The sequence below is a fragment of the Heliconius melpomene genome, chromosome 13 (assembly GCF_056956725.1).
Source record: "Heliconius melpomene rosina isolate 202511_hmr_F chromosome 13, ASM5695672v1, whole genome shotgun sequence".
Lineage (NCBI taxonomy): Eukaryota > Metazoa > Arthropoda > Insecta > Lepidoptera > Nymphalidae > Heliconius > Heliconius melpomene.
In genome coordinates this window covers 831,778-857,563 of record NC_140401.1, presented here as the reverse complement: position 1 = coordinate 857,563, position 25,786 = coordinate 831,778, and the positions used below count along the sequence as shown (strand labels likewise).

The 25,786-nt window shown below is 32.9% G+C and overlaps 1 protein-coding gene across 3 annotated transcripts; it reads right to left on the bottom strand.

Moving 5' to 3' along the window:
* Positions 1–290: 290 nt before the first annotated feature.
* On the bottom strand, positions 291–17,520 carry LOC146532384 (netrin receptor unc-5-like). Of its 3 annotated transcripts, none has more exons than XM_085196512.1 (10): positions 17,313–17,520; positions 14,386–14,838; positions 6,289–6,467; positions 5,273–5,351; positions 4,938–5,108; positions 4,394–4,534; positions 3,510–3,644; positions 3,162–3,285; positions 2,649–2,764; positions 291–2,089 (listed from the first exon to the last, which is right to left on the bottom strand). In XM_085196512.1, exons 1-10 carry the CDS (start codon positions 17,371–17,373, stop codon positions 1,917–1,919), a joined length of 1,632 nt encoding a protein of 543 aa, XP_085052638.1. In that variant the 5' UTR covers positions 17,374–17,520; the 3' UTR covers positions 291–1,916. The 3 variants fall into 3 exon arrangements, with proteins under 3 accessions (XP_085052638.1, XP_085052639.1, XP_085052640.1); XM_085196513.1 differs by having other exon boundaries at positions 3,162–3,282; XM_085196514.1 differs by having other exon boundaries at positions 1,952–2,085.
* Between the last annotated feature and the right edge of the window lie 8,266 nt (positions 17,521–25,786).

The window sequence follows — 25,786 nt, the reverse complement described above, 5'->3', positions numbered from 1 at the left end:
GTTCCCATTGAGAGACTTTCGGGGCGGAACTCAACGCCGCCCTATGGATCGTTACCAAAATTTAATATTTCATTTCCTCGAGTGGGAATCGAACCCATAATAATTATTAATTGCATTGTATGTGAAATACTAATACCAATTGATGCTATAGATACATATATTTGGACCATCAAGAGCTGAGTGAAAGTGGAAAATCTTGAGAGCGTCTGATACTTGTTGCGTACTATTATTTCACATAAAAGATTTTATAACTTTAAATAATTATATAAAAAATAAATAAAATACCAAAACAATTTGTACACAGTTTATTTATAAAATATCACAGTTTTAAATATAATATTTACATTTTCTTTTTTTCATACAAATGCTTTCTAAAAAATCTTGGCAATACGTTAATACATAAATGCGATTAAAATTGGCATTAGCTCGTTGAATTTTATTCAGTCGTGTTCATCAGTCGCAAATGAAGAAGTAACTTTATACTCTTTTTGGAAGAGTCGGTTATGGAAAGTATGTAAATTCTTACTCAAAATTTCATACAAATCTTAAAAACATGGCAGTGAAATGTTTCTTGTTTTTTTTTTATTTTTGGCTTCACACTATATCCCGCAAGTAACAGATTAGACAAAGGAAACCTAATTAGGACGGAGTGTCTTAATTAGGTAATTTTTTGTTTTACAACGAAAAAAATAATAATATTATGTATAATATAAGATGAAAATTGAAACACAATTAAAAGTGCCAAAAGGTTTGAAGGCGTAATATTGAGGTAACATTAAGCGTCCGTCATTTTAAAAAATACTAAGAAAAAAAAAAATAAAAAAATTTCATTAACACACTACATTGCTATTCTTTTACAATAGTTTTAACTTTTAAGAACAGTGATAGATTTATTATTATTTTATAAGAAAGCGTGCTTATAGGAACAAAATTTCATAGAGCTGTAAGTAAACGAAAATGCGAGGCGAAGAGAAAAATGTAAAGAGCAATATATTATAAAGAAAAATATTTAATTATTATTTATTACGCATTTTTCAAATAAATACTTGTACACGTAAAATTTACGAGTTTAGTAAGCAATAAGTAAGCGATGTAACAATATTTTAACATTAAAAAAGCAGCTTCACGCTTTTTTCCTCATAGTACCAGAGAACAAGTAGTGTCAAGGCACCCCGTTCCTCACTTTGCTAATTAATTAAAAGATGAAAAATAAAAAAAAAAAATTCAATCGGTATCTTGAATTTCATCCGAACGGTTCATACTCAACTTAGTTCACAATTTTAGTTTGATTTTTAATAAATTTATTACATGACAGCTATAATAATACTGAAAAAATAGTTTTTATAACAATATAGACTTACATTTATTAGTATAGTATATGAATTATCATATAAATAAATATATAAATTACATATAAATGAAATAAATTAATCACAATACTTAATTGCGTACACTACATTATAGTGCGATCGACGAGTAGTGGCCACCTTGGAGGCTCTCTGATTTTTTTTCTTGGGAAGAAAATAATCAAAAGTAAGAATAATCCTAAAAACAAATCTGCACAGTCATCTACAACTAGGTTCAGAGAGGCCACGACTCGTCGACCATGCTATACTAATTATACAAAACAACTTACAAAGAAAAGCTCGTTTTACAACATTTAATTTGGTGTCACTTCAGGGATCTTGAAATAAGTATAATATAAGGCCTCTCTAGTATATAAAATAGGAAATTATTTAAAGAATTTAATATGATTAGTGGTATATCACTTTATTTTGTTTTTTTTCTGATTAAAACGTCCAATCTTAAGATTGGTTAAGTTACAGATAATAAAATATGTGAAAAAAACAGAGCCTTCATAATTATTTTACTTTCAAGACCCCTTGAAAAAACCAACAATCTAATGAACTATCAGTCTATTTGACAATAGTTAAGCATATTTTATCTCTATAACTGTTGTCTAGGGGTCCCGGCGGGAGTGTCACCGCGACGTCCACCTTCGAGTGGGAGTGCGAGGTCGGTGATGACGTCACAAGTTCCGCTAGTTGAGATGACGAGCACTCACTGGATCGTGACGTCATTGTTCTTGCTTGGAAGGAATTAATTTTTAGTTTATTAATGTTTTGAAAGTAGGCAGATGGAACCTAGTGTTAAGCCTCTCCGATCCTCACTTTCCGCTACTCGGGGCATTGAGTAGCGGAACTCAACGCTGCGCTTTTTCTTGTTACCAGAGCGAAGAAATTAAGATATTAATATTCCTCGCATGGAAATTTAACAAATAAGGTAGTTATCGTTAGAAATCTTCAGTAAGTGGTCTGGTTTGTATAGATAAGACGACGATAATTTTAAATATGAAAATTATCGTCATCTCATCTATGCAAACCTCAGGCTCACGATGGTCCACCACGTTATATCATTTATCTGATCAACTTTACAATAATTTGCGTGATGTGTATATAAAATGTACATTTCATAAGTAAAATATTTTGACAAAAAAAATTGTAAGGAAAACAGAGTTCAGAACAAAAATATGTGTAGTGTTAAAAACATTTTAAATAATCGCTTATCCTGCATATAGCGGGGTAGCCAAAGAGAACATAGTGTCAAAACACTCCGTTCTCCACTTTAACCTATTCAAGTCTACTCACAATTAGTATAACAGCTTGACGCTGAGTCTCCAGAAGGACTGTACGGTTTCATCTCATAGTGGTTGCTGCCGGCGGACGACTGTTGTCGACTTCTATTACCGAACGGTGAAGCATAGCTATTTGGAATATTTAAGAAATTTAAGTTATATTTTAAGTTATTTTATTAGCTTGTTATACAGTAAAATTCACCCTTGCAACGTTGACGGAGGGAACACAACAGTAAGTAAGACACTTCGTACCCTCTTTTCCGCTGAAATTTTAAGACTCAAAGCTGCGCTTCTTTGCCAAAATGAAAAAAATGTTAATAAATTATATATAAAAAAAAGAGTCATCGGAATATATAATCATCCCTCCAAGTAAGAATCAAACCCATAACCGTTGCGGTTATAAACAGACCCTGTGCAATGCACTAGAGCAATGGCAGGCATTGCTTACTGAAAGATGTATTAAAATGAAAAGCATTTTTTTTAACAAAATTACGGAAAAAAGACCTTTCGGCTATCATCAACATACCTATCTCTCAGTTGCGGCATGTCATAGTGGTTGTCGGGTCGCATCCAGTACTCGTTACATGTCCTCGTTAAATCTGGCGCTGCATTGTTTTTGTCCCGCCCCGAGTAAGTCTTAGGAATACCTGCTTAAAAGTAAAAATAACCTTTTATTCACGTTGTATTGTATAATAGGACTTACAGAGGTTACTCCATCAACCACTTTTAGCGCAAGGCATTGCGTAATGAGTGGTGGAACTTAACGCCGCGCGTTGTTTACCAGAAAAATTGAATAAATTAAAATATATAATTCCTCGATCCATCAATCATTCCATCGAGTGGGGATAGAATTTTTTTAATATTTTTTTTTTACCTGCTCTCCCCGGTGTATACCCTGGTCGCACGGTCTTGTATCGACACCACACATACAGTATGGCCGCGCCGGCCGCCAGCATCGCCACTGTGATGCCGATACCTACGTATAGCGTGACGTTGTTCTTGTACAGTCCTAGAAGAGATGTTTGATGTAAATACTAATGTTTTTCATAATCTATACTATAAGAATATTAAGCCATGAAAGCAAACTTAATTAACGTAAGATATAATCCAAGTATAAAATAAGAATACAGCTTAAACGAAAAAGTTTCTTTCAATACTTATTTAATAATTTAGTTGAGTATTTAGTTTGTCAATAAAATTTTATAAAGTGGATCTCTCTCCATTTTTAAGCAATACCATACGAAAGATAACTTGAAATAAAAAAAATAAGTATCATGAAATCATTAATAAGCTAACTAGAAGTAACAATGACAATACAACATCATTATAAAGTAAAATAACTAATTAAGTATGACATTCTTGACAGAGAAGCGACAGAAAAACTTTATATAGAAGTGTTTAATGGTGAGAAACATTGTAGAAGAGGGTTTCCATGGTTTTGCTGTTCCGCTATTGTCTATTATGCTCACTTGTTAACGGCATTGTTTATATTTTTTATAAGATACGTTGAAAACCTTTCTATTCTATACGTTAGTCTATAGTAATATCTTTTTAGATTATCTATCCTAGGAATTATAGTAAAATAATTATGAAACAGATGGAATCTAATGTTAAGATACTGTGTTCCCAACTCTCCGCTTCATTTTCCATATATTGTGTGTCGCATGGCGGAACTCAACGACGGCCACATAATACGCAAATTTAATCATCAGTTTACAAATAATAATACAAAACCATAGATATTTTAAGCAAACTTACTAAATCCAGTGGAGCAGAGGCCGTCAACGCAGGTAGCGTGTTGCAGAGTGGACCCCGAACAGCTCCCGACGCATTGTCGCCGACGCACTTTGACACACTCCTCGCTGCAAACTGACCACACGCTCCAGGGTGACCACGAACCTAGTGGTAGTAACTCTAGCATTTTACTATTAAGCACTATAAATATATTATTAACAGCATTATATATTTTTTTTATTTATGAAAATAATAACTAAATTATTACTACTAATTAATAAAATATCGTAAAATATAAATATGTCAATAGAAAACAATGATTTAAAGACATATAACAACTCCAATAGATATATTTTGTTTTGTTGTCCGTCCACCGTTGAAAGTTCTCTAAAAATATGACATATTTTGCAAACTTTACAATCTTCAAGTTTCTTTCCGTACATATAATTCCACCTATTTAGAAACATTGTAAATGGAGTTTAACAAAATCCAACCACGCGTATAAAGTAATAAAAAAATTATATAAAGAGAATAATAAAATAAAAAATGTTTCATTATGACATCTTACCATTTTGACATCTCAAGCAATCGTCATCGCTCTGTGAGCCCTGCCCCCTACACGGTGCGCCCCCGTTGGCGGGTGCGGGTTCAGTGCAAGTACGAGTCCTTCTCCTCCCACTGGACTGCGCGCCACACCTGCAGGGGGCCCAGGGGGACCAGTCTGACCAGCCTCCGTTGACTAATTAATAATTTAAATTATTATTTTATAAATAGCACCTAACTTAAAAATATACTAACTAAACAAAATCAACATTAGTTTATGTATTCAAAACTTAGTAGAACTGGCCTCAGCTTTCTATTTAATGCTTCAAAGAAAACTCAACTAGTCACTTATACACTTACCGTATACAGACAACACCGCCACGTCCGACTCTCGTTTGCCGGCTATATTTTCAGCGATGCATGAGTAATTCGCCATATCCTAAACAAGAAAGTATGAAGAAATATATTATTTAAAATAAATAATAAATTGATGCTAGTGATAGAGCAGGGGCGCAAGCGCGTGACTGTAAATGCGACGGTTGTGTGTTCGATTCAAACTCGTGAAAATGAAATTAGTTGTAGTTTTATGTAATATTTTAATTTCCATGAATAGTTAAAGTAATTTAGGACAAAATATATTATGAAAAATAAAATTTACTCTTAAAGTTTAAATTAGTCCTTCCACCAAGTTTTCGTGAAATTGCGTGTTAAGTTGCGAAACTCTACGCCACACTTTGTCTTGTCCACACCAGAGCGAAGAAATGAAAAATAATTCATTCCGTTAAGAACGAATCGAACCCACAACAGACGAGTTTACAGTTTAACGCAGTGCCCAGTACTGTTTAGAGACGTATCTAAAATTCTAATTTGAATATTATTTCAAATGCTCCTACTAAGCTTATCGTCTAAAACTAAAAGGCACTTAAGAACATAAACGTGTTCCGTGCAGGTGCCCTGGAATACGTCCAAAGATATTCGATTATTTAATTCAAGTCGTTCTGTCTTATATATGTTACTTTAAGCATTCTAATTATATTTTTTTAGGTTCACACTGTATTCGCACATAGTACTCATACATACGCAGAGAAGACCTGGAAACGTAGAAAAAGCACATGGCACATTTCTAATTGGCAGTTAATAGAATTCGCTACAATATAAGTACATGTTTATAAAATTTCTATCAAAATAAGCTTTTCGTAGAATTCGACAGAAAACAAAAGTGTCTTAATAGGAATCTAGTGTATTAATATTAGGTACCCAGGTACCCTCTGCTTACCCTGCTACGTGAGACATACAGCGTTAAGCTAAAAAAATACTTAGCGGGATTTAAGCCTCTTAGACAGTTTTTGTTTTTAAAGTATTTTTAATACACTTACTTGTACTCCAGCTCTTGGCAGCACCAAAGTTTCACCAGTTTCTTCCATGGGAATACTATTTCTCGTCCACACAATGGTAGCCGGCGGTGCGGCTGGTGGTGGGCTACATCGGAAACTAACTTGCCTGCCCGCTTCGATTGTTAAAGACTGTGGTTGATAGGTGAATTGCTTCTTTATATCTGTATATAGAAAAAAATATTTTAAGTCTTTTATATTTTTTGCAGCTAGGCAGAAGGAAACAGAACCTAATGTTAAGACGCTTCGTTCTTCATGCTATTTCTTACTTCCGTGACATAGCGTGTTGAATGTTGATACTCAACGCCGGACTCGAAATTAGTACCTGAGCAAGAACATGAAAAGAAATCCCTACGTAGGAATGAAACCCACAACTATCGCGTACAGTCAGCCACCGCGTCGCCGCTGCACCACTACATTCAATCTATAAGTACTATTTACAACACATTTCAACAATTTCCTGCCAACCAGAGCTGAACTTGACGCCAGAAAAAGAATATCTATATATATAAAAGGACTTGTCCTCACTGACTGAGGTAAGACGCACGCACAGCCGTCACCGCTGTGCGTAGAAACGTTAAATTTGGACAAAAGTTTACTTTCATAATCTGGACATCCACTAAGAAGGGATTTTGAAAAATTTTAATCCTAAAGGGGTGAAATAGGGGTTCAAAGTTTGTATGGAAAAAAAATTAAATCGGCACCGATTTTTATAAAATTTGAAATTTACATTTTTTAAAGTATTTAATTTAACACGTGTTTCATCGTTTTCTAGAATTCTCCCCCTAAGGGTGCAAATAAAGGGTTGAAAGTTTGTATAGGTATGTTTTAAATCGACACCAATTTTTATAAAATTAGAAATTCAGACTCTTAAACGTATATAATTAAACACATGTTTCATGGTTTTCTAGAATTCACCCCCTAAGGGTGCAAATAAGGGGTTGAAAGTTTGTATGGAAAAATCTTTAAATCGCCACCGATTTTTACAAAATTTGAAATTTAGACTCTTAAAAATATTTCATTGGACACATGTTTCAGGGGTTATTAGAATTCACCCTTAAATACGCAAGCGAAGTTGCGCGCGTCCGCTAGTTCTATATAAAGACATATGACAGAATATATTTGGGAGCAATTTAAATGGCAGTAATTTTTAACGAATGTTTCCCCCTCCCCGTCCACAGCCCGCGGCACCACCATTAACTGGAGACATAGCTTCCGCTCGTTAAACCGTGCTATTGACGAATACTTGCTTGTTAAAATTTAAGGTGACTTAATCTTATGTTTAAAATTATTCTTTGTTTAACTAATAGTGACCTCGCGTGGCTTCGCCCGCTTGTACAACACAATTATTTATTTTCTCATATTTCAATACCTTTCATGATCTAATAACATTATCATTTTAAAGATAGTAATTCAGTTTAACACTTATTTTGTAGCAAATTTTCTTTATATTGATATAACTTTTTAATTTGTGGTTTACAAAATTTGAAATATAGCAAATACCCAATATTTAGTGAAGCTTGCCAGAACATTACATTAAGAACGACATAATATTTTTTCTTATTTATCTTCTATATACAAACACCGATCCGTTACGATTTTGTTATAAGTATATATATTTTATTTATATACAAGTTACATATAGATATAAAACTCTTCCGTTACTGAGTCCGTTGAGTGACTGACGGACAACGCACAGACGTGACTACTGGATTTGATAGATGAAATTTAAGGTTATATAATGTTATATAAATAAAAGGTTAGGTTAGAGAGTAAAGGAGAGCATTCTTTTAGTGCCCGTAGGAATTTCGAGAGGTTTTCTCGAAGTTTCTTAATTGGTAACAAATAAATATTATTTGTTACGAATTAACATGTAAACTGTTGAACCATTCACAAATTTTGACGTATATAATATATTTAAGTGTATAATCAAGGAGGTAGATCCACCACTCAACACGTGCATCGAGAATTCGGGGGAAAGTGGGTAACGGAAGTGTCTTAATGGGAACAGAGTGTCTTAACACTAACTAACTAGGAATAAAGTAATTATTATATATCATTATTATTTTATCATATTCTCATATCAACTCTATAAGGCTGTAAACTTATAGCTATTTTAATACTTCTCATATCAGTAACGGTGTTTGAAAGGTTAGCGAGGTTACTTTGCAATTATTTGATCGTCTTTAGATAGGATCTGAATAATGTATATTTAAAGTAATTCTAACTGTGTGTAGGAAAGTTATATTTACAGTAATTTTGTGGAAATATTAAGTTTGCTTATTAATTACTAGCTGACATATCTAAGTGTTGTGTATGACACCAGACATATTCTCTTAAGGGCGGGGGGGTACTTGATTAACAGAATTTCCAACTTCAAACTTTGGCAAAAAACAAACTATTCAAATTCTACTGATTCTTGAGGTATTAGTGTGTTTAGATGCATAGTGTAGATAATATTCTCGTTTTGTAATTAATTTAATTAAAATTTTACTAACAAACTTCAAAAGCACGAGAAATGTTCTATTTAATCTATGTTATTTTACTTAACCTATCTAATATCTTTTATAATTACACAATTTCTTTTATAGAAAAAATATAAACATCTCTGCAAATAAATTAATGTATGTCATTAACCATAAATTACAGTAAAGCGGTAAACTAAAAGACAATTTTTTTATTTGCTTTATTTTGTATGGCAGAGTACGCAGAAGCAAACCAGAGTTAAGACATTTCGTTCCAATTTTTAAAACTGTGCGTATTGAGTGGCGGAATTCAGAGTGTCTTGTTACCAGAAAATGACAGTGCAGAATAATTAATTCCTCCTCTGGAGAATTACACTCACAACCATCATGTTTACATTAAAATGCTGTACCACGACGGTTTCAAAATATTAAAATTAATTATAAATGTAAATTTCAATTTAAAATATTTTTAACTTCAATTATAGTAACAACGTTAGGCTATATTAGATTATACAAATATATTTAAACATATTAAAAAGCCGATTTCCGCCATAATATAACTTTGAAATCCGAGCAAAGTCGCGACCGATCACTCGTATAGTATCCTGTCTAGACTGCAAGAAGTTGCTCCACTGGTTTTACCCGCGAGTACTGTTATCTTCAAAGGTGATTTAAAAACCAATTACTGTTCAAACTGGAAAGCTTGTATTTTATAAAATATTAAGTTGTTAAAGGTAATATTATGATATTTAAATTTTTTTGTTTGTGTTAAGTCAAGATGATGATATACATGAATGGAGGCCAGGCGTGGTGCAATGGTAAAATGTGTAAAGACGTGGGTTTCATTCCCGCTCGAGGAATTGATTTATGATTTATTAATATTTGCGTTTCTTTGCTCTACTAACAAGACAAAAAGCTAAAAAACATGGTTTCCTACACCAAGTGATAAAAGTGCTATAGAATGTGCTCGGAGCTAAAAATTGTATGAACTTAAACTCGAATGGTGTACTAGTATCCTCTGAAGAGTTCCAATATTTAGGTCCTAGCTCCATTATCACACTAGCTCGTCGATGCCATAATATTGTATTTATTTATTTAGATTCTTAGACTTTTAAACATTTTAAAAGTGTTATTTCCACACTTCAAAAGGAAAAAATTTTTTTTGAAAACGTATAAAAATTGGAACCTAGCGGGATTTCAACCCGCGCCTCTTGGAAACATCAAATAAAAGTATCTCCACTATTCTTAGTATCTCAATGATCTTAACTCACCTTGTGTGAATAAGTGTACAAGTTAGCAATATCTATTGTGGCGTTCTTATAAAGGGTATTAACGGCTTATCCCGTCCAGTTTTTAACTTGAATTAAAGTAATATGACGCTGCTCGGTCTCTCATTAACTACTTAATTTGAACCTACTCCCTATAGACATAAGGGTTGTTTTGTTAACAAAAGGGCGATAACGGTAGCGGGTTCATACAGCTGCAGGAATTTAAAAAGATTGTAATTGAAGATGGGTTTTTAAATGTATGTATGTATATGTTTCTATAGAATTTTTGAGTTAGCAACGGTTTTAGATCGAAATATGATAAGTGATGTGCATGAATGATTTTTATCTTTACTTGGCTAAAGGAAATCTCATGTTCAGAGTGATTGTGATGATGACGAATTGTGTGAGTTCGAATCTCAACAGTAACCGCTGTTTTTATTTTTTGTTATATTTTTTAGATTAAAAATTACCACTATATGTCTCAATTTAGTAGTAGTACAAATAGTATATTAAAAACTTTCCTCAAATTTCAATCCCAAATCCTCCATCCAACTGCGATGCCAAAATATCAACAGATATAGAAGTAAAGATAAAATAAGAAAAGGAGAGAAGTAAGAGGCATCACACTTTTATCCCGCATAGCAGGGTAGGCAGAGGGGACCTAATGTCAAAACACTCCTTTCTTAACGTTATCCGAACTTTAGAGATATTGCGTTTTACGTGGCGGAACTCAACGCCGCGCTATTTCTACTAGAACGAAGAAATGAAAATAAACTAAGTATATTCATAGGCACAACATCCGTAAAGTTCAATCCACCGCAACCATACTAAACTAACGCCGTTCCGTTCAAATCAATACATTTCTCGTATTACAGGATACCTTAAAAGGTTCTTCTAATCATCTCTAAGGAACTAACCGAGGAATCCTGTACGGTAACCGAAGGATTTATACAAAGTGCAGCTATTCGAAAGGTTATTAGATTTCCTTGGGGCTTAGACAAGATTTTTTTTTGTATATATATCAGGTGTAGTGAGTGTTCCGCTCGCGGCTTCGTCTGCATCGGCAACAAGATTAGTGTAGTTTTAGTTTGAAAATAATAATTAGTAATTTTAAACTTTCTAAATGTGAATACACAAAACATTTTAAGATTTTTATTTTTTTTCCGTTTGGAAATGCACAAAAATGTTTCCAGGACATCTCATACCAAATCTTCGTTATTCTCGGCTCTATTCAGTCTATTAGTGAAAGCTGCATTAAATCTGAGTACTGACCGTGGGAAGTGACTATGTTTTATACTATGTAAAGATAATATTTATAATTAGTTATTAATAATACGTAACAATTGTTAAATGTATGTAAGTCCTCGTTACCATATATCATGGGTAGCCATATTCAATGTGCAAAGACACTCTGTTCCGACTCCGCCCAACTATGCCTCTAGCATTGGGTGTTAAGTAGCGGAACACGATATTTCATTAAAATACTTATATATCCACGTATTATTTATATATTCAGCCAGTAATGAAGAACAGAGTGTCTCAACACTAATCTCTACCTACTCTGCTTTATGCTGTAAAAAACAGGTAAAAATAGGTACATTGTCAAGATATCGCTGTCAATAATCACCTGGCGGAAAGCAGATTAAGGGAGGGTTTATCTTTAAATTCACTTGGCTGTTCCACAAAATATCAATTACTTTACCTGAGACCACCTGTCTTGAATTTCTTTAGAACATAATATTATTTTAAGGTTATCTATTAGAAAAAACAATAAAATTTGCACTTTCTAAAATTAAGCAGATTTATTCATCTGCTTAATAAAAGGTTTTTTAAAAAAACATTTGACTAGCTTTGAAGTTTTCACGCTATTACTAAAACGCCGTGTTTGCCTTTAAAATTTTTCTTTTCTTATTTAAAATTCTCTGAATACGCAATATAATAATATCAAAAATTGGGTGAAAAGTGGTACCCTCCACGTAGCCTTTACCTACCCGCATATTGAAACGCGGGATAGAGCGTGAAGCTAAAAAAAGTATAATAAATAATAATATATTGTTATCGTCGTTTGTACGCGTTCATCGTTTTAAGTATAAAGCGTCCCGACTATTAAAGAGTTAGCGAGTTCGATTACCGCGAGTAAATATTTGTTTTAGCCAAACAAAGGAGGTTGAGTATGAATAAAACAAGACAAGCCAAACTGTATACAATACCGTATATCGGTACCAGCTTAGGGGAATATGTGATCGATAATGGTTATTGTATTTAGAGGTAGTCAGTTGAAATTTACCTTGGAGTTTTAAATGTTTTATATAAAGGTTTTTTTAAGATGGATTTTAGTACTAAGACAATTTTCAATGCGTGTTGAGTCCAGACCAGAACAGGAAAATAAAATTCACCCGACGAATGGGAATTGAACAATAAATCTTCGTATTTATGTAGACACTGTGCCACAACGGTCTTAAACATAGAATAAAGATACATGTAATAAAATTGTTACCGCAAGAAACTCATAAAATATATTTTTTTATTCACTTTGGGGAAAAAAAACAAAGCGGATTCCCTGGATTTAACACGCACTATCTTAAACATTGAGTAGAATGTGGCGAACGGTGTTTTAATACTAGGTTCCCTGTACCACCTACTAATTGCGGGATACAGCGAGAAACTAAAAAAAATATAAATAATAATATGTATAATCCACATGTAAAAAGAACCCGGTTCCACCTCCTGGCCACATTCAGGCTAAGCCAGGGTGGCGTCTATAATAATATAATTTTATTGTTTTGTTTTATTAACACTGTTCTAAAAGTTTCGTTCTTCTAGTATATGTCATAATCATTATTTCTGACATTCGTGGGGGGTACTGTTTCTATAAGCAACGTATTATATTGTCACTTGGCTATTAATTCCCCGCGTATATTGTATATATTTTTGGCGGAATTTAAAGTGGCACCTTAGTCGACCAGAGCGGAGAAATGAAAATAATTTTAAATATAAGTGTTCTCCCGAGTGGGTATCGAACTCACAACGATCACGATTACAGTAAAACGCTGCCCTATTGTGGTACGACGGCTTCAACATAAATAATAAATGAACAACCATTTATGTTAATAATGTCTCAAAAATTTTGAAAACAGCAAAACTAAACTTATAACACTATATTCGCTCTGCTTACTGTGCTATGCGGAAAAAAGGAGAAGTTTCTCTTTTTGCTATCTCGCTGATGCATAAAAAACCTTTCATTACTAATTAAGCAGATGTTAAAATTATAAAAGATGATTAACCATACATTGATTTATTATAGTTTTGTGGGAACGGCGAATGCAAGTAAAAAAGGACCTACAGACTACAGATGGCCGCGATCGTTATAACTAAATGATGCATGACTAACTAAATATATTAATAACCATTTTTAACTTTAAAAGTTAACTAACCGACTTCAAAGGTGCATTTAATATAATTTTGACCGTCTAATTTTACACTACTTAGGTTTTTTGCAGTTTTTTTTCGGTTTCTTAGATTCTATCCTACTGAAACTAAAACAAAACTGAATTTTCCATTTCCCGCAGGAATTTTGAGAAAACCTCTCCTAGTGCTTCCCTACACTCTCTAACTTACCTATATGTCAAATTTCAACTTTCTAAGTCGAGTAGTTTCGTCTATGACTTATGTGTCAATTACTGAGTAAGTTAAAAGTATTAATTGTACGTCTCAATTTTTATCTATCTATCTCAAAGTAAAAGATATTTTTTGTATTTTACTTGTTTACATCGAAAGTAAAAATAATACTTCACTTTTTAATTACTATTGTTCGGTTACAAGTCTTGAAAACCGACCTCAAAAGACTTTAATTATATTTTTTTTAGTCGCTACCTGCGACTTTTTGTGTTACTATAGATAGATTGTGGCCATAAATTTTAAGCAGTTTTTTGCCAACACCGTATGGTCCAGTGATTAATATGAATGACTAAAAAAAAGTTAATTTTAGGGTATACGTTAAAAACTGATCGGGCTTTTTTTTCTCTTTTAATCTACTGAAACTATAAGTTAAGTTAAAATTGTAAAAAAATGTTGCAGCCTCGTATTTGCCCAAAAATTATATTATACATATTGCCTTTTCATATTGGCAAGTAGAGGTGCAACAGTAACTATAAATATAAATACATAAATAAATAAGCTTCACGCTGTATCCAGCACGCAGCAGGTTATTTATTTTAATATATTTTTTTTACTTCGAACATGTTCTCAGCCATGATTCAAGAAAAATTACGGGTTTTTTTAAAATAATTACTTATTTCTTGGCACCTATACCAGTAATATTGAATTAAAAAAATAACAAAAATACTTACAAGCAAACTCAATAAATACTCCTTGACTCCTAATCTTCCCCTTACTGTTCCACGCGTAACACTCACAACTGTATTTGCCACCGAAATACTCATCTAGTTCGTTTCTAGTAATATTTAGTTCCGCTTCCACCACTCTTACCCCATTTTGAGGATCGACGTGCTCCAACTGAACAGTCTTATCAGTTCTTACGTCGTTACATTTAAAAAAAACTTGCAGGGCGTTAGCAGCCCTGCATAACAGAGTAGCTGGTTTACTTCTTAATACATAAGAATTCTTAGGCTCTATCAGAAATATAGGTAGGCCGTCTATAGTTTCATCGTTTTCGGGCAGCGGTATGTAGTCATCTTCTTCGACTACCGGTTTGAAGTCTGATAAATAGGGATCGAAGTTCAAAAGACCATCTGGATGAATGTATTCCGGTCGAGTTTCTTTTTCTGTCGTTTGGTCTGTACCTGAGAAGAGAATTTTTGTTTTTGAATTTAGGAAGATAATTATAACGAAATATTTAAAAAAATAATAAATAACGGCAATTTTCATATGTATGTAAAATCTAAGCCCGCCTTTTGATTTGGTTGGGTCTTTGGTAACGGGCAAAAAAAAGCGTGGTGTTCAGTTCCGCCACTCAACACGCAATTCCTCTAGAATTCGGCAACATATCGTCTTTACACTACGTTCTCAGGTTGGCTCTGCCTTCCCTGCTTTATGCGGGATACAGCGAGAATGAGGAAAAACAAGCATTCTCTTTGTAACTATAGAAAAATAAAAAAACGCAATAAGTATTTGCTTTAGCTAGTTAGCTTTTTTAGTTGATACGTTATCATAATCGATAGCTACTGGTTCAAAACCAAAAAAATATAAAGAGGAAATTTGAAATGTCTTAATTTCTTTTATTTATTTAAACAAGAAATTTGTTATCTCATTACATATTTCATACAAAAAAAGACTAGATCCTCTACAAAAACCATTGTGGTCAACATTCTATACGTCTTTCTATAACATACCTAGTTCGAATTTCAAATATTATCGAATTTTCGACCGCAAGAATAACGTATAGGTACGGTAAGTAATTGGGCTTAAAAGTAATATGAAACGAGCTGTCCCTTGTGGATTACGTGGTTGGGCAAAGATGGAGGATTCATGGAAAAATAATAACATTTATAAGGTTTTTTTGTTTAAAAACCGTAGTGTCTTGTAAAATAAAATATAGTGAAGTATATCTCATTGTTTCAACTGGTTTTTGAGACACCACATGTTGTATTGAACGCTGCACTGTGTCTTGTTACCACCATAGTGAAGGAATGAAAATAATTTATTTCCTCGAGTGGGAATCGAATCCACAACCATCGTGTTTACAGTCAGAAATTAAGTATTTAAGACGATAGTTACTTTAAATTGTATATTTATGTTGGTACTGTTCTATAACAAGCATTCAATTACTCAATATAACATTAAAATATCACTAAGCAACATTACAAATGTTCGAACAAAAATAGCTTCCGATAACCCCTTTGCTTACACAACTTAACCTTTTAATAGGTATTTGAAACTAATCGATTTCAATGACTTCACTCATGTTTAAGTAAAAATAGCTAAAAATAGTTTACAATTGGTATTCTTCTTATTTCTTGTTTCTTTAGCCTTGTATAAAATGAGACATATCAATGAACCACTTTTTTTCCACTCGGTAAAGAGACTTTTTTTGGTGATAGTAGAACTCATAGAAGCAAGGTATTTTAAATCATTTCTACAAGTGGGAATCGAACATAAAACCATCGCGTGTAGAGTCTCACATTCAACACAAAGGCGTTATTTTTATTCCTTAAACTGCATGTTAAGTGGTGGAGCAGGGAAACAAAGATAATTAAAGATTGAATCCACTACCGTCGCGTACAGACAAAAATGTAGGGAACAGTCTCTTAGCGCTAGGTTCCTTCTGCCTACCATATAGCATATATGTGGAATATTACGGGAAACTAAAAAATAATTAAAAAATAATTTGTGGACTCGTTGAACTCTATACCAAAACAAACTAAATACTAGGCACATAGTAGGGTAGGCAGAGGGAATCTGGGAACCTAATATTAAGACACTCCGTTTCCATAAAGACACTTTTTTTTCACTCATTCTGTACAGAATGGGGAAAAAAGTGTCTTGACACTATATTGAGTGGCGGAAATCATCTCTACTCTTTGCCTTGTTATGAGAGCAAGGAAATGAAAATATTAAATATATCACTTCCTCGAAAGAGAATCGAACCCACAATTTGTCGTGTTTACAGTTGCTTGTGTTCCTGCGCCTGAGTATATAGCCATAATGTAACATTGTAAGCTCAACAACACAATAAGAAAGCTTAAGGTACTTATAATGTCTAAGAAAACGCCTTTATATATTTCTCATAGGTATGCAAAGATACAAAAGAGAAAATCTAGTGTTTTATTACTCCGCTTTCGACTTTACGCTTAATTGAAGACCATAGAAACTATGGCGGCTCAGCAAAACAGTGTTTGGGCAATCAAGTGTCTTAACACTATCTCTTTCCGTCTGGTGTATGCGGGATACCGCTTGAAATTACACATTACAATATAATAATATAACCAATGCTATATATTTTTTTTAATTGTATGAAATTCGTATCCACGACCTTAGTTTTTGTTGAGATACTGCGTTCACTACATTTCACTTAATTTTAGAGATTTCGTGTATTGACTGGTAGAACTCAACGCTTTGTATCTTTACTGCAACAAGCAAAATATACGTAGGAATGTAACTCATTCATTCACCCTAATGGGAATCGAACCTACAACTGCGTTTCCATTCAGATCCTTTGTTAGATTTCTTACAAACACGTTTTGATAATAATACATAAAAAATGTTATATATGTGTTGAATCAAGCTTATATTTAATACAAAAACAACTATGAAATACCTCCATTCCGAACTTTTCCCAAAGACACTAGGATCACTAGAATCCGAAACGCATTACACATCACTATGATTTTTTCAAAAAAACAATGTCACATTTCAAAATTATTATTCACTAATGCAATTTTTTTATTGAATTCTTCTACAAAATGTAAATTTTTCACGTAATTTAAAGTTTGAAACGACACAACCTCCCCCTCTGGAAGCTCAAAGCGTACTGGTGATCCGTGATTCATGTATGGTGTTTGCTACATCTAATAATTAAAATACTATGGGATGTACATACTTCCCTTGTCTCGTTGTTCACAAGCTGATTGTGGGTTTGATTTCCAGTCGGAGGAATGACTATAATATTTATTTTCTAGATAATTATGTTCTGCTATTCCATGTATGACAGCCCTAAATTTGAGGAGAAGTGGGCAACAGTGTATTAACACTAAATTCTCCCCGCTATACAATTAAGTGTTGATGCTGCGTTACAACAATAAAGTAGGTTCTTACTTTGCATTACACATAAAAGTTGTAGTTAAAATATTTTAAAAGCTCTTGAAATGTACTCATTGGAAGAGCTTAATGTATTTTTAATAACGCTCTTGTGCCTATAGTACTGTAGATGATTCAATGGATTTAACTTAAACAATGCTATGTAATACTTAGATATTGTTTTATTTTGAAATGTTAAGGTTTTTCAGAAAATAAAATATTGTAAAAGTAATATACATTACTATATAATATGTGAATATTATATAGTAATGTAAGTGTATTCATACTACCTCATATTTCTACTTCTCTAACGATCTACAAAATATCAAATATACTTTTTTAATATATTTTTTTAAAATATAATTTTTGAATTATAAATAACAAAAATAGATTTTTATAAGTTCTCTAAAAAACTATAAATACATGTTTTAATTTTTCTAACAAAAGAAGCCAAAAAATAACAGTTTTCCGGTTTAGCAGAAAGAGAACAGGTAGTATGAAGACGCGATGTTCCCCGATTCCATCCGAATTCGTTAAATTGCTTATTGAGTGGTGGAATTCAAACCCCCACAATCAAACGCCAACAACAATATTTATTTAATTTGTAACAAGTAGCGCCATCTTTTGATCTAATAATATAACAAATGAAAAGCTCTTGGAACATAAAAGCTTTTCATGATTAGACTGAAGCTAGTCCGTAGATTTAATAATAGATGGCGCTATTTTTAAAATAGTTAACAAATGTCTCGATAGGTGGTGGTGTTATTACTTTATATATTTATATTTTTTATTTATAGCTTGCACTAAGACTAATTATTTGATCCTATAGATAAGGTTACGGATAGGAGGTGTTAAATTTTTTTGCAGCTGAATTCTGTTTACAAATATTGCACAGTAAACTAATGTAAGCATATAATGAATCTAAGTTGCAGATCTTGAAATATGGAAAGGATGAAAAATGCTGTCAATTGCTTTGTTAAAATGCAAACTGAGTGCAAAATGAGGTGACTGTCTCCTGTCCTCTAGTGGGTTTCACTTTAAAAATTTAGGAGTAAGTCCCAGGTGGTTGAAAGTTTCCAGCCGACCTCTCTATTGAAATCACAATAACCTCGCGGATCATTCTAAGAATTTATCTGTTTTCCTCAGCGAGGATTTTTGGTTTATCAACTCTAAAGTAATGATGAAGCCCATACACACCTACTTCGATACATACTAATTCTTGATATCGGAGATGTGTTTCTTCACTAAGCTATTGTTTTGTATATATTGTAAACTAGTTGACCCGAACGCGGCTATGCCCGCTTGAACTATACGAGTATTTATTAAATATATTTATGAAATTATTTTCAGTTTTCAATAGAAAGATGCGTTAAGCAAGATCATTTTGGGTGACGTTTTCTAACAACAAACTTTGCAAATCGTTGCTTAGCAGCGGTCGCATAGCGACGGTTGTTATTAACATGGCTGAATAAATTGCATGTCAAATTAATAAGTATTTTAATATATTGGTATATATCGAAAATATTACAAATATGAGAAAAAAAGTATCCTATGTTACATACATGAGTATTTTATCACAATTAAATTAGCGGTTTGGCCCTGATTGCGTAAAAGACAGACAGACTTACTTTCGAATTTATAATATAGGTATGGATATTGAACAATTGTATAGGTGAAGACCGTAGGTATATTTGATCTTTTTTTAACATTGACAAACATTATCTCTTTCTTGCCGTAGAATCTAATTCATGTGTTCTTAGCTAAGAATAAAACAGAACACAAAATGTTTAAAAACTTTAAAAAATCCGAATGAAAATATTATTTTAGTATTCAAGATAAGAACACCACGTTTCACTGCCAGGTTACAAAAATGTTGCACTGTCATCGGATGCGAGTACTTGCGCAAATTGAATGATAAAAACTTAGTCAAAATAGGAATTGCAATTTTGATCAACTATTTTTTAGGTTGTTTTTAGCTTCATCCCCCGCATCCCTCATATATCAGGGTATCTAGAGAAAACTCCGTCACACATTGTATCCTACTCTGCCGCCGCAGAACATTGCGTATTTCTTGTTACCAGAGCGAGGAAATAAACATAATTCATTCCTTCGTGTGGGAATCGAACCTATCGCGTTTACACATTTAATAAATAATGATATTATATTTAGATAAATACGATAATATTAAAGAAGTATGGCAAAATGGGGAATAAACTATATTTGACTGAAACGAAATTATACTAAATAATTAAAAAAAAATGTAGTGACATCTATATTAGAGGTTCATACACAACAACCTTTGAACCTAGGGTGATGGTGTTTCTTGTTCAAATAGATAGATGGTGCTTCTCATTGTAAGTTTTCATTACGAGCTGGCAGTTCTAAAATCGGAACTAAAAGGATTTAGGTACCAGGAAAATAAATAGATGTCACTACTATAAATTAATTTCCAATTACTAACTTATTAAAAGAGACAATACTTAAAAAAGTAACTTAGACTTGAATATTTTTTGAACATATCTAGGATCGATGACCATTTTCATATTTCAATTATAATTAGCTTTTGGGCAATCGTACTAATTTTTAAATAAAACATAAATATTTGTATCCTTGCATAATTATATAAATCTATATTTCTATACTAATATTATAGAACTGAACAGTTTATTTAGAATATATCGTGTGCCATACACAACTTTTAGTTATATGCACTTGACCACACGAGTGACACCACGGTAAAACCTCATATAAACAAAAAATGTTATAGTCTTTGTATAAAAAAATATTATGATTCTTCCTCTGTTGAATAAGAAAAAATAAAAAGTGCCCCAGTCGTATGCATAAAATCATTCTGGATGTTTTCAGGGCATTTCAGAGATATTGCGTGCTGGGATTCCGATAGGATACAGATCGGTACTGTGTGACCGACGAAAGGAAATCTTTTTAAAATAATGTGTTATAAATAAGCACACGACCTTAGCATATACAGGCAGTATATTATATAGTCCCAAATGCGCCAAAATAGCGGAAACGAACGACAAAAAATATACCAAAAATTAATTGTCCAAAGGCACATTCCTTTATTTTTTCTCAATATATTTGAAATTCAAAGTGGTGTTTAAATTCTCCGAGCACTACTGCCAACATTGAATATTGATTGCACAAAAGGCGGACTGAGCGTATTTCCAATTCAGAATAATTCGCTCCTTTTGATGATTCAAAATATGTAAGTAGCCTGAACGGTGCTATTTTTACATATCGCTCGTATATATAAAATTGTTTTGTCTGTTTGTATGGATGTTACAAAAAATACATAGGTAATATTTATACAAAAGTATGCAAACATCTATCGACTAAATATTTTTTCGCACCGTGGTAAAAAAGGAACATAGTTTCCACATTTTGTAGAGTGAGGGAACACAAAGCCGCGCCTTGTCTACTCATTCGTCCGAGTGGGAATCGAACACACAACTATCCCGTTAACAATTAGACGACACCGCAGGGCGCCATGACGGCTTCAACACGCAGTTCATTGTCAGTCCTTCCTTTTTTTTTCTTTCTCAAAGTATCAGGCACATTTAGCAGGCTAATCCAAAAAAAAACAATATAAAAATAAAGTAGCATAACTAAAGTTCGCAGTTTTATATATCATATGGGTAAAAAAGATTAAATAAATATGTATATTACACTAATATATCAAACCCACTACCATCGCCTATACAGTTACTGTTATGTCAATATAAGCAAAATTCAGTTTTATGTAATTTTTAATGTGCATACTTTTTTCACAGATAATAAATATCTTCAAAAGTATTTACTTTTAGAAGTAAAGCTCGAAGCTAAAGCTTGTATGCTTTAAGTTAGAAATAGAAGTTCCCTCTCGTATTGAGGTACGGAAATTCAAATTTAGCGCCTAGCTCGCCTTTCCGCTAAATTTTCAAGTATAATGAGGTTCAAAGGTTGAGCAATCAATAAAAAATGTGAAAGATTATCGAAAATATTTTGATTTCAATAGTCCATTTTATGTGGAGACTGAAATATTTGTTTTGTTTATCTTTATGCTGTATTCCGTATATAGCAAGGTGCGGAAAGAGAATCTAGAGTTAAGAGACTATTGAGGGTTGAGTGATAGAACTCGGCGTCGCGCTTCCGTCTAGTTTCAGATATTATCAATAATGGCGACGATGATAATATTAATGATATTTTTAGATTCACTCTGTATCCCGCACCGCAGGGGGAGACACGTTCATGAAGACACTTAGCAATGCGTGTAGAGTGACAAAACTCTACGCGCTTTGCCTCATCATCAAAGTAAAAAAAGGAAAATATTCAATATTTAATTTCTTTGAGTGGGAATCGAACTCCCAACCTTACGCATTTACAGTCGCACGCGTGTACCACAATTAACTTTAATAATAATTATATAGACATCTAATAATAATTTATTGAATATTACCCAAAAAAAAAAGATATAATTAATGAGATTACATCAATAGTACCGAGTGCGGCGGGAACTTAAGTAAATCCGTATTTGTGGATAAATGCCGAACAATCGACACTCCAGTGAGGTGAGTTTGCGGGGCTTCGAGTGGCGGCGCTTTAGTGTTCACGATATATCGTGTGTTATGTAAGAATTTCTTTTAATTGTAGAGGTAAAAATAATCTATATATATATTTTTTAACTATGTGTAAAAACATTATTATTTTATATATTTTAAATGCGCAACTTTATATTACTCATATCTTTATCAATGCGATGGAAAAAATAGAACGGTTTTAACGCTCAAATATTACCACATATTCGCACGCTATATTTCGTATTATACCATCGTATTATTACCTAAACATAGTAGAAAGTAGGAGCGTAATGTTAAGACACTCCGTTCCCCATTTTGAGCTTAAAGCTTGAATCATTACTTATGAACTCAACACCACGCTTTGCGCTGTAGCTTAAAAGAAATCTAAAATTCCAATTCCAATCACAACAATTCCAATTTAAAAATGCTTTATAAGTATATGTCTTACCTGCAATTGTTGTTTTTTTCTTGGTAGCAAAACTTACGATACCTATATCTTTTATAGGTTCTCCTCTCCCCTCCCTCCTAAAAAGTAGATACCTATATCCATAAATCGAAAATACTAAACCGATTATGATGATCCTGACGTTGTTTCTTAAGTTGGGATATTCGTAATATATAATGGAAAAAATAAACAGTACGATATTTTAATCGTATATTGTAAACGCATTTACAGTATCATTGAGTAAACAAAGCACGTATTACAAACGAATTTGGGCACGAATCTTCTTCTCAATTGTTCGAATCTTGGAAGCTTAACGTGTTAGGTTGCCGGGTGATAAACTGCTTTAGCAGACCCTTTATTTAGTGACTCTAATCGCTTATTATTATGTTATATTTTCAATAAAACAGTAATAGATTTATTGTTATTAAAATAATTTGGATTTTTTTTTAAAGAAATAGGTAACGGTGTGGCTCCGTCGGCCTATCCAGCTATATGGGTTACAGAGTGAAGTTATAATTGTTCGAAAATCGTAACGAAACTATTAAAATATTAAACTTTAAACACGCCGCGTTGTTCCCTCGAATTTGTGCTACTCGACCTCTCTGCGATTCAATCAAACTTAACACCGCAACTGTGAGTTTTCCCATCGCGGCTATTAATATATATTTTTATAGGCTTATACATATATCTTTATATATCCACCGCGGCGATGGGTAAGGGTTCGGATATCAATTCAGAGGATTAAATTACTTTCGTTTCTGCGCTTTGGTAAGACAACGCACAACGTTGAGTCGCGTCACTCAACACGCAATATCTCGAATGCAAACTGAAAGCGGACAACGGAATGCCTTGACATTAAGTTTTGTTATCGCCCATTTGGCTCTCTTGCTATGTGGTAAAAAGCATAGATCTGTAAGAAAATAGCAATGAGATTTAGTTATTTTCACCTACTTAGCCCTTCCGACAAAATCAATCATCTGGCATTTGGAAAATCCGGGTTTTACTGTTTTTCTTGCTTGTTATAGAAATATATCTAAAACAACGCAAAGCCAAATCTACGCAGGTACTACTTAAAAAAGATTATAATTATAGAAGTTAGATAGAGTTTAGAAACAATTTCTGTACCTCACTATCCGTCTAATAATAAAACAATACTTTTGATGCGAATCCAAATGAATCACACGCCAAACCAGATGTCTAGAATGATTCAAATATAATCATTCCCCCGAGCGGATATCGAACCCACAGCCATCGCGCTTACAGTGAGATACTGCGCCAAAATGGCATCAACGAATTAAAATCGTTATCTGATTATCTGTTATTGGTAAATAAATAATATTTGGCACTCTTTATTTGTATAAGCCGATTCATTTTTACGGTTTGTCGCTTCTGTATAACAGTTTTTTTATTATTTATTAATAAAAAGTTGGGGAGTTCATTTTTTACGCATGTGTTATTTTCAATTAGATGATTAAATTTTCGTTTCTTATTATTTTTTGTTTATTGAGTATATTATTTTGATTGTTGCATTATTTTATTTATTTTTAACTTAAGTTATGAAAAAATACATCGATGTATTTGTTTATTTGTTTAGATAATCTTCTTTTTAGCTTCACGATGTAACCAGAGGGAACTTAGTCTTAAGATAATTCGTTCCCTATTTTTCGCCAAATTTTGAGAGAGACATTGCGTAGCTTTAACTTTGTCTTACGGCGTAACTTTTGACGTAACTTTATCTTGTTATCAGAGCAACGAAATGCAATTATTAAATATTTAATTTTCCTCACATTGCATCGAATCCACGACCACGACGAAATTGAATGTACAAAATCAGCCTTCTAGGATAAATATACTCTAATTTTAATATCTAAACTGAATTTTCAAAATTTTCATTGCTGTGTGACTGACATACTACGCACAAATGAAACTATACGAACTAATTAGGAAGTTGAAACTTTACATATAAGAATTATTTTTTCCGAAATTACCATGAAACCAAGGAAACCACCATTTAACATTTAAAAATACCTAAAATAAACTTAAACATCGTCTCTCTGCCACATAAACCCTGATACTAATTGAAAAAATATATATTTTTAACATATCAACATAAATAGCGTAAAGTCGGCCATTTTGTCGCCAGATGATGACAAAATGGCGGCAGTCGTTTCGATGTTCAATTTGAATATAGAGCAGCATACGTCGCAAGCGCTCGCAGACACTAACTCATCGGATCGCTGAGAAGCGAGATGCCGCGGGAATCATAAAAATATATTCCTTTATGAGAATAGAAGATACTGTAGAGGTGCCATTCTAAAAATATATATTATTAATGTACTGAATCCTTCACAGGGGCACATGGGTGTGTCTGTAACGCGACGGTTACGGATTTGATGCCAACTCAGGGGAATTAATTTTTAGTTACTAATATTTTATACCATAGCCTAGTGTTGAGATCCGCCTCACTCATCACGCAATGTCTCGAATCTTGAGCGAAAATTGGGGAACAAAATGTCTTAACATTAGGTTCCCTCTGTATGTATGTTGTTCTGTACAGGATACAGCGTGAATTTTTTTTATATCCTAACAAAAGTTATTATTAGGATAGGATAGGATAGGATTATTATTATTTGTTAGGATTATTGAAAAGAGAGCGTGTAAAATGTAATATATATAGTACATATTGTATTCTTTAAAAGCAGGGTTATGCCTTAATGTCAGAGCGAAGAAATGAAGACATTAATAAATAAAGAATCGTGATGTATATTTTTTATTTTAAGTGAATATATAAATTAATAATTATAGCGACTCTATACATTTTCTTTACGGGCGAAGATCACCACCTAAGAATATGTCGGTCAAAGTATGGTCGCGGGAGATAGCGGAAGCGCTTTAGAAAAATTGCTTTCAAGACGGTTGGGTATTAAATAGGCTTATATATTATACGTGTGATATTAATAATCATTATTTGAG

Bases quoted from the DNA above. Each gene is read 5' to 3' on its own strand.
- LOC146532384 (XM_085196512.1), bottom strand. From the start codon at position 17,373: ATGTGTAATGCGTTTCGGATTCTAGTGATCCTAGTGTCTTTGGGAAAA. The intron at 6,468-14,385 runs GTAAGTATTTTT...TTCTATATACAG, and splicing joins AGTATTTATTGAGTTTGCTT to ATATAAAGAAGCAATTCACC. The intron at 3,286-3,509 runs GTAAAAAAAAAA...TTTACTTTTAAG, and splicing joins GTATACACCGGGGAGAGCAG to CAGGTATTCCTAAGACTTAC.